The sequence below is a fragment of the Chinchilla lanigera genome, unplaced genomic scaffold (genome assembly GCF_000276665.1).
Source record: "Chinchilla lanigera isolate Chin_1 unplaced genomic scaffold, ChiLan1.0 scaffold00036, whole genome shotgun sequence".
Lineage (NCBI taxonomy): Eukaryota > Metazoa > Chordata > Mammalia > Rodentia > Chinchillidae > Chinchilla > Chinchilla lanigera.
The window spans coordinates 12,961,523-12,971,789 of record NW_004955437.1 but is presented as its reverse complement, the minus strand read 5'-3'; the positions used below and the strand labels follow the sequence as shown (position 1 = coordinate 12,971,789).

Genomic DNA, 10,267 nt, shown 5'->3' with positions numbered 1-10,267 from the left:
GATCAGTAAAAATAAATACAACTGCTAGAAGTAAGAGTGCCATTTTGGACAAATGTGGTATTTGTGTACATATGCAGTACAGTCACTCAAAATAGTTCTGTTTCATACACATGTACCAATCCTTGTATTAATCACCTGGGGGAGTTGCTCTAATTAACAGTGAGAGTTTCTGCAAAGAGTTTCTTCCCTCCTCCATAGACAGCGTGTTGTATGACTGTTTCTCAGCCCTTCTATCACTTGCAACCACACTGATGGTTGCACCAGTGGACACTATTCTCAAGATACTGCACTTCAAAGCTTGAATCCCCTTCATAAACTTGCTCCATCACTTGTCCAAGAGGTGGTGGACACCTGTCTGCTATGTGCACCGGTGCCTGCTGTGGCAGAGAACTCAGGGCACATTCATTACTTTCCTGCTCTAATGCCAGTGGGGGCTCCTGTTGCCCTAAATTCCTTGGATCCTGGCATGCCAGAAATTGGTCTTGGAATGGCCACTGGTACTTCTCTTGGTAACACTGAGGCTGTGACAGCCGCTGCAGATGGCACCCCCAAGGGTTTGGCTGCTGTCCTTGAAGTGACAGATACTGATAATAGGTCTTGTGCTCTTCTTGTTGCTGGCCTGTCTCCTGGCCAGGGAAAACATAATGGGATGGGAAGGGCAGAGAATGGTGGCTTTTCTCTGGCTCATACCTGGCACTTTCAAAATACTGCCCAGGTGTATTAGGATAAAAAAAGTTGGCTGGTGTGTAGGTGGAAGAATGTTCACTTGCTGCGGTCCTTTGATACTCCAGGGAAGATCTTGGCTTCTCGTGAATGCCTGTGACCAGAGAATATCCTGTGCTAATGTGTCCACTTGGAATTGTATGCGTTTCCAGTGAATTATAACCAGCTCTATGTAGTAGTGTCTCTTGGGCATACAAGGCAGTTTGCTGCTTGGATGAGTGGTCAGATTGTGCCTGGCTATTTGGGGAGAGCAGGGACTGAGACCTTTGAATGGGGAACCCATTTAATTTCTTGATGGCAAAGATTCTCTTTTTCTCTGCAGGTGGTAGTCGGTATCTTCTATCTTGGAACCAGTTCTAAAGACAAAGAAAAATACATCCATTAAATTTAGTTTTCTAGTTATAGCTAAGGCATTTCTAAACTGAAGGAACATTCTCTAGGTCAGCTTGGCCTGAGCATTATTAATATCTTGCTTCCTGACCACTAGATGATGTAACAGATGAAGGCCACCCTGGCTTTAGTGGCACTCGTTTTGGTAGTTTTGAAATGTTAACTGTTTCCATGGTTCGCAGTAACTTTTCTTGATGTAGTAACTGTGGTTTTCAAAATCATTCCCTGACCAGTCTACAACCCACTGATAATTTTAAGCATTTAGACAGAATACTCTCCAAGAGTGACATTCCTGTACCTTGTGTATTTCCTGAAGCTGTCCTACCATGATACCTTTAGAATCAAGGTATCATCAATTATATTCTTAAATGCATTGTATTCAAAGTTCTTGCACAGAAGAAAAAAGAGTTTTTCACAACCAAGAAGAGTGTTTTCTGTGACCCTAAACATGTTATAGGACAACTCCTATCTTCTGTGTTTCCTCCTTCGTAAAAGGATGATAACAGCTCATGAAAATCAGACTCTCTAAAATTTCGGGGAGAAGTGTGCACATGATAAATTGCTGTTGTAGACTCTCCATTCTAATTAGCTACTTTGCTGGTTGGTCATTTAGAAGCTTGAGTATTGTCAGGAATGTCTGGGAGCATTTTGATATTTGCATTTTTTTTAGGCCCCCTCTCCACATTCAGAATTGTGATAGCATAATAGCTAGAAGGCTCACTGATGCATATTTGTCTTTGCCTAATATAAATTTGTCATATTCACAATAAATGTGACACCTTCAAACATGCTTTCTTTTGCATCTCACAAAATCAGAGTGCAAGACACATCAGGATAAAGAATGAAACTTTTTTCAGTGGCTATAGAAATAACCTGGAGGTAGATCTCATAGGATGCCACGAAGAAAGAAGACAACACTTTGTCTTGTGAAAGCCTCCTGTGACCCTGTCCTCTTCCATGAAAGCTTCTGGATCACATAATTGGCATTCACTCAGGACATGAGCCTCATTTTAATCCAAAATCTTTTTCCACACATTACCTCATTCAGATTTTCTATTGATTTGTAAAATCATTGATTTGAATGTCCTTTTAAGTTTTTCCACTTCATGAGTTTTATATTATAAGTGATTTGTTTACAGAGAATGTGCTACATTTCTTTTATTTTCCAAGGCCATTGTTATATCCTCTCTTATTTCCACTGAAAAAGTTTCCTTCAATTAATATGCAAACAATATACTCCATGATCCAAAATAATGACAGAACAAAAACATGGAAAACTGAGAAATGTATAAAAGTACTTTAGATTTGAAATGCTTGGGATTGAACCAATGTCCTCCACCATGTGGGCTTCTGATCTTCCTCTTAGCCACACCCTCAGCCCTAACTATTACAATTAAAATGTGGAACAGTTTTGTGCATCTTGAATGATAATTTACAGAAACAACCTTGTCATATATTTCCCCTCCAAAAATACACAGCTTTCTGGCACATAAGATTTTGAAGTACCTAGAACACTGAGAGAGGTCAAGTGCTGGGCAAGAGCAAGCCTTGTTCTTCCTTCTGCCCTTGATATTGTTCTATGTAACCTTTTATTTTTGTTATATCTTAATGATTTCCTTGGCACCCCCAACTTCCCATGTTCAATCTCAAACATCCAGTGTCTGACATACAGCGGCTGCTCCTCCAGGTCTTCTTTTATTAATGATACACAAATCTAATCTTCCACTGGCTTAAGCCAAACTCTAGGATCCTTCCTTTGCTGGTCTTCTCCCACTCTATAGCCAATACCTCAGCAAATGGTCAGCTCTACATTCAAAATACAGAAAGTCTTCCAATGCTGAGGAGTTACACAGCCAGCTCCCTGCTCTGAACATCACAGTCTCCATCCTGGAAAATTAGGAACACTGCTTCTCTGGTCCATGCTCCTCAGCTAGTCTCATAAATTATTTTTTCATAACATGTATGCGTAAGGTATACATACCTATACTGAAGTGTAGATAAATGACTCTCAAGACTGTTACATGATATGGCATGCTATGAAACATGGTCAAAATTTCTTCCATTTTTCATATTATCTACAAAACATACATCCATAGAAACTTTGGATATTGGACTTACCTCAATGACATACAGTTGACAGTGGAGTTCACTGGCAAGTTCTTTCTTGGTAGTGAAAGTCGGGTATGGATTCTCTTGAAATGATCGTTTCAGAATTTCTGACTCATCCTTTGTGAACCTGTGTGGAAGTCTTGTTTTTCGCATTCCACATTTCTTTTCTTGTGCTTTGCTGCGGTCATCTTTTTTACGTGAAGTTTCTGAAAAATGTGGAAATATAAAGAAAAGTATGAGGGAATACCAATAGCACTTAAAAGTGTTATGCTGTAGCAACTCATCATTTAAGATTTGTAAGACTGTAGCCTCATCCATATTAACAATGAAATGACTAATAAAGTAATAACTATTTTAAGAGAATAAAGATGAAAGGAGATTTAAAAAACATTTATGTATCTATCTATGTATGTATTTATTTTGAGACATGGTCTCAATTTGTAGTGCAGCCATGACATGAACTCAGTAGGTAGCTTAGGTGGCCTTAAACTCACAGTGATCCTTTTGCCTCAGCCTCCCAGGTGCTCCAATTAAAGGTGTACCCTAGCATGCCTGAAAGAGAGGAGATTTTTTTTGAAATGGGATTCTTAATGCACTTATGGTAGCACAGGCCTGTATTTCTAAACCTTCAGTTTTGAGGCAAGAGGATACCTTGATGAGCAGGAGAAGGACAGCCAGAGAAACTTAGTAAGAGCTATTTCAAATTAAATATATTAACTAAACAAAATAAAAGGACATTCTTTAAGATTTTCAGAAAAGTGAAGTATTTCTTAGGAATGACAAAAGTCACTGGAGTATAAAAGTGGAGAGCAATGAAGAAGACACAGACATGCAGAGATATTTAACAGCATTAACCGCTAAGGAAAAGACAGTCCAATCTGTAGACATATATCCTCTATATGGTTGCTGTTACTTAAAAACCAGGAAGATGTGGCTGAGGATGGATGGAAATTGGAAACATTGTATAGTATGGGTGGACATGCAATGTGGTATAACTTCTATGGCAGTTTTCCAAATAATTTAAACTACTATATTATCCAACAATTCTGCTCATATGAGGTGTCTACAGGGGTCCAATTCATAAGTTTAATTTAAATAAAATGGTGACTTAAAGGGTGCGCGAGAGCAAGCCCTGTGAAGTGAATGTTTCATGGGCAGAAAGCTCCAGCTTTGGCAAATAGAAAGGGCAGGATGGAGGTGATGATGGCATCACAGTGCAAACATGCACAATGCCTCTGAGCAGTAATGTACAGATGCTCACGTTTATGTTCTGCTTTATCAGGATTAAAAACACCCTAATCCAAGAAACAGCCCAGAGGGCTGGGGATTTAGCTCAGCAGCACAGTGCCTGCCTGGCAAGCGCAAGGTCGTGAGTTCGATTCCTGGTACCGGAGAAAAACAAACAAAAAAAACCCCAAACAAACAAACAAAAAAAAACAATAACAAGAAACAGCCCAGAATTATACAACATTAAATCGTTTATAATGAAAATTATAGGCACAGAGAGATATTGCCTTAATGTCCAAGCCACCAGCAGATAACTAAAGCAAATGAGCACTAATAGCATCATTTTGGAAGGTGGAGCTCCCATAATCTGACTATTTCTGAAAGGACACAGCTGTTGATACTGTTGCAGTGGTGATTAAGGTCCTAACACAACGTGGTAAGCGTCACATTCAAAGTAGAACACTGAGCTTCACTCAGTTGAGAAATATCGGGAAAACTACTTAGAGCATGAGGGTGAGCATTTCATATATTTCACTAGAGAGATAAAATTGTGGAATCATTTCTGCTTGGTTACATTTTTCTTTTAGAGAGGGGGTCTCACTTTTGTACTATAGGCTGACCTTGAACTTATTATGTAGCCCAGGTGAACATCAACTCATGCAGATCCTCAAGCATCAGCCTCTCAAGTGCTGGGATTACAGGCACGTGCCTGGAGTGAGAATCTTGTATTTTATATAAGATGTAAACATGAGTCAAAGGCCTGGTTTTGTTCTTAAATTAAACAAACGAGTAGCTAATCTCATCAGGGAAACCAGCGCTCTTGCCTGCCAATGACGCTGCTAAACTCCATGGAGATAATTCCATGCATTTAACCATAATTTTAAAGTATATCCATTTGAAAAATAACAAAAGGAAAGAGGGACAGATCAACTAAAATGAAGTAAGCATGGAAATCTTTTTGTGGTCTTTTTGAGACAGGGTCTCGCTATGTAGTTCAGGCTGGCCTTGAGCTCACTTTCTAGCCCAGCTCACTCATTGCCACTTTCGGGCAATGATCCTCCTGCCTCAGCTTCTCGAATGCTGGGATTATAGGCGTGTGCCACTACGCCCAGTACAAGCATGGAAATCTTTGAGTAAAGGATTACAGTGCTGCCTTGGCCCACCCTGGGGGTCTGCTGAAGTGATCAGTGGTGTAGTATGCCAGCTGGGGCATAGGACTGTTTCCAAGCCTCAGCGACCTCAAGAAACAGGCTGGGGTTTGAGGGCAGCTGGGACTACAGAGAGACCTAACTTAAAAAAAATTCTGTAATACAAAGGTGTGAACACCTGGGCATGGTGGCACAAGCCTATAATCCTTGCGCTCGGGAGGCTGAGGCAGGAGGATTCTTGAGAGTTTGAGGCCAGCCTGGGCTACAAAGTGAGCTCAAAGCCAGCCTGAACTCTATAGTGAAAGCCTGTGTCAAAATGACCAATAAATAAATAAATAAATAAATAAATAAATAAATAAATAATAAGTAAATAAATGTATGAAAAGGATTACAATTTGAAACTAATTGAAATTTGCATGAAAATACAGTCTTGGATCTTAACCCTTTCCTTATAGGAGTTCATAAAGTATCAGAGGACACAAATTATGGGAGAGCAGAGCTTCTTGTTTACTTTGTACGACAGGAAGGGGCGCTGGGCACAGCAGAGCACTGGAAAGTTGTTTGCCAGCCCTGCTGAGTCTCTGTCCGCATGAGTAATGCAGAAAAAGCCAGGCTTCCCTAACATGGTCATAAAAAACCCCACTGGCAATCAGCAAAAGCACGAGTTTCCTAAGGGTAAAATGCTGTGTTTTCCTATGTATGAATTTTCTCCTTAAGAGATGCTCCTGACATGGTGGAGAGACCCATCCTTGGAGTCTAAGGCAGCAGTACAAATGCCAGCAAGGACAACTTCTATCCCTTAATCAGGTTTCATTGGCAGATGGGGGAAGGGGGCTCAGGTGGAAGCAGGGCCTGCATGGAAAGTACAGACAATGGGGGTTTCGCGGCCCATTTCTTATAAATGTCTCCTCAGTGCAGATGAAGAGGTGGAGGTTAGGCTGTGGGCTGTGATGCCTATGCAAAACTAGTGCTCCATGGGTGGGGGTTAATTTCATTTGTGTGGAGCCCAGTCTCACACTCTACAGAGAGGATCAGAAGGCCGTTATGGGAAGGAGCCTCAGCACTGTTCATAGAAGCCTGCCTTTCCCGGAAGGGCACTGCCCAGAGCTTTCACAGACTTTTGATAATGCTTGTAAGAGACCTCAGTAAAGAGGACTTCCAGAGCTGCTTCAGGAACTGGCAAGAAATATGGGCTAAGTGTATTCAAAGCAAAAGAGACTAGTTTGACAGTCTAATGGCAATGCATTTTTTTCCTATCATAAACTTTGATTCAAACTTCCACCAAATCATTTGATCATACCATGTATCTGCAGATATAAGCAATTTTTTTACTACAATTTTCATAGGTCCATTTTGAATACTTCACCATCTCAGAAAGTGCTACTCCATAATTCCAGTGTTCAGTCATCATAGATAGTCATGTTGGTGACAGAGATTGTCCCCAGCCTATTGAAATGCTTCTTGTATTTTTTCAAGGTACTCAGGAGTGAATTCACAGCCTTTGCCCTGAAGTGTTCCCCAAAGACTTTTAAAGTTTCTTTATATCTCATCAGTTTAAAAAGTTGTCAAATCTTGCCTCCAACTTGAGATCCCACTGCCTCTACTTTTTTTTTTTTTTTTGAGACAGGGTCTAGCTGTGCAGTTCAGCCAGACCTTGAACTCACTATGTAGCCGAGGCTGACCTTGAATTTGAGGCCATCCTCGAGCCTCAGCCTTCCAAGTGCTGGGATGACCAGCATTTGCCAACATGCCTGGCTCTACCTATAATTTTAAGAGATAAAATTTCCAACCCAGACGAGACACTAATCCATTGCATCGCCTAACGCACACTTAACACATTACAGTTTCCCACTAACTTACCTTTGTCAGCCATGTCAAGTATGCGGTGCACCTTCTCCAAGTACCAGTGCTATCCAAGGCTGCTCGGAGAACCTCTGACCAAAGTGAGAGGAGTGTGGAAAGGAGGGCTCTGAGGGAGAGTTCTTTAAATACCCCGCTGAGTCCGCCCACTCTCCAGGATAGGCTCAGCCATTCAGGTCCCACCCACCCACTCAAGGCCTGGGGGCATCTCTACCCTCCCACTCCCAGACCCACCCAGTCTCCACCCTGCCCTGACTCTGCCTCACTCCAGACAAGGCAGAACCTTACAGACAGCTGCCTGTGCCTAATGGACCTTTACATTTCCCACCTTTCATTCATTCAGCACCCACCACAGCTTCCATTTTTCTTTAATCCTCTCATTGACTTCATGTCAGTAGAATGCTATGCCCAGTGTGAGGGAGGACATTGAGACCTTAAGATGACAGGCTGAGCCCCGCACCCCAAACCTCAAGCCTGGGGCCCTCTCACTGCTATACTCTGGCTTGCCGACAGTGTGAGGAAGGAGACTCAGCTGCCGTCACCACCCAAGTGGAGTTTGTCCTCAATTAAGGAATAGTCAGAATGGATTTAGGAGACCCTACAGGTTGCCATGAAGGACATTATAAGATTAGCATTTTTTTTTTTTTTTTTTTTTTTTTTTGTACCTACCAGGATTGGAACTCCAGACCTTGTGTGTGCCAGGCCAGAAGATTAGTATTTTTTGGATAATAGAGTGCCTTATTTTGGAGAAGAAGGGTGGGGGACTGCTACATCTCATCCCTTCTTTATTTTTATTGTCAGATAGTCTCTCTAAGTGACTAATTTTCCCAGGTGATGCTCAAGAATGATCACCCTGGAAACCCATCCTTGTGCAGTGCTGGGGTTTTGAGGTGGGCAGAGTGGGGGGCCTTGTTTTTAGGCTTTTGGAACCCCAAAGAAAGAAGTGAGCCAGATACCCAGAAGAAGTCACATGAGGAAGATTTATTAAGTGTGAAAGACTGGGTCTGGGATATAGCTCAGTGGCACAACACCTGCTTGGTGAACACAAAGTTCTAAATTCTATTCCAGGTTCACCCCCCAAAATAAACTAAAACTGAAAGATGGAGGCTGTGTGCAGACGCACATGTAATGCAGGCAGATTTTGACAATAAACAGCCATTGTCTCCCAAGCTGCCTTTTCCAGGTCTTTTCCCAAGTCTCTGCTGCTGTTGCTCTTCTCAGAGGGCAAAGATCTAACAGCAGCAACGAGCAGCCATGAGCACCTCAACTGCGTCTGTCTGGGCACCGGGCCTGGGAATGCCCTATTGGTGGAGGTCGTGGTCCTGGAATGAGAAGTTGTGGTAAGATGGTTGAACCTGGCATAGAGGTTTCTGGTTTCTTTCCTCTCTTCCAGACATCTGTTACCACTGTAGGGAGTCTGGTCATCTTGCCAAGAAATGCGATCTTCAGGAAGATGACTGCTATTGCTTCAGTAGAGGTGGCTTCATCTCCAAGGACAGCAAGGAGCATAAAAGTGCTAGAGCAGGGCTATTCCAACTATGGCAAACCTGGCCATCTGGCACTGACTGTGACCACATGCATGAGTCGAAGCAGGATTCCTGTGGGATGTTTGTACATAGCAGAGAGAAGGCACCAAAGTGTTCTTATCATAGTGAGACTGGTCATATAGCCAGCAGTTGGAGCAAACAAGCAAAGTCAGCTGTTACCCCTGTGGCAGGTTATGGTATCTTGCATGGGAATGCACGATTGAGGCCATGGCCTAATTATTTTTCTCTGTCAGCCCTCCTTTTTCTGATGGATGATTCTGTTATTTTCTCTATGTTGTCTTTGCTGGCCAAGCATGTTAGGGTACAGGCCATTTTCTTGCCAGAGAACTTTACTTGTGTGAAAGAAAGAAAGGGATGGGAAAAAAAACCCAGTTTTCTCTATGCAATGGCAAGAAAAGTTAATGCTTAGTTTGGCAGAGGTGTTAGATATGATGCTTTGTTAAAGAACCCTCTTTCTATGGCACTCGCGAAGAGGACTGATAAGTGGTTGAGTCAGACCAGTGATCCCATTCTGGGTTTGTGGAATATATTTCCATGAGGAGGCAAAGCAGGTTCTAGAAGTGTCAGAACATTCATGAATCACTTTAATTTTAGCCTAATGATATCCACAGATTTTTAAAATTTATTTATTTATTTATTTATTTATTCTAAAGAGTAAAAGAAGGACAGCACAACAATAGGGGGGGCCCACCAAACTACAGACAAAGTGGTAGGAAATCATCAATGGTCATTGCCTCACACATTGTCATCCGCAAGATAGTTTCTCAGGAAAACAAATAGACAAACAATAGTGAGTTGCAGACAAAAGAGGCAGGAGACCATCAATAGTTATTGTACTATACTTTGGCATCCCCAAAGTGGACTCTAAAGAAAATAAACCAAGCCATACATGAGTGACCCACTGAACAATCATTAACTTTTCTCAATGGTTGTTGTAGGGAACACACAATGATAGATATGCATCCATTTATGAAATAGGACAGGAATAATAGAAACGTTGCAGAGCCATGGATAGACTGGTATGAAAATATCAATGGCTGCTGCAATACACGGTGGTTTCTCAGGAAGACAGAGATACACAAGAAGGATCTAACAAGTAGTTACAGCCTAAGAGTTGTCAAAAATCAAGTGAGCCACCTGGGGCAAAAGCCATTTTTGTAGCGCTTTCTCTCCAGCCTCCCATCGCATTGGGACCCCACAACCAGTTAGTGTGCTCTCCCCAGCTGTCAGCACAGGCAGAAGGAATCCTGCTGCAGACTTCTC

General features: G+C 42.0%; 1 protein-coding gene across 1 annotated transcript in view; it reads right to left on the bottom strand.

Annotated features, from left to right (window-relative positions):
• Positions 1–233: 233 nt before the first annotated feature.
• LOC106149084 overlaps positions 234–10,267 on the bottom strand; it is a 43,299-nt gene continuing 33,265 nt past the window's right edge. Inside the window, exons 6-7 of the mRNA XM_013516738.1 lie at positions 3,232–3,428; positions 234–1,079 (exon numbers count right to left, since the gene is read on the bottom strand). Of these exons, the coding sequence (XP_013372192.1) occupies positions 234–1,079; positions 3,232–3,428 (1,043 nt within the window). The remainder of the gene's footprint in view (positions 1,080–3,231; positions 3,429–10,267) is intronic.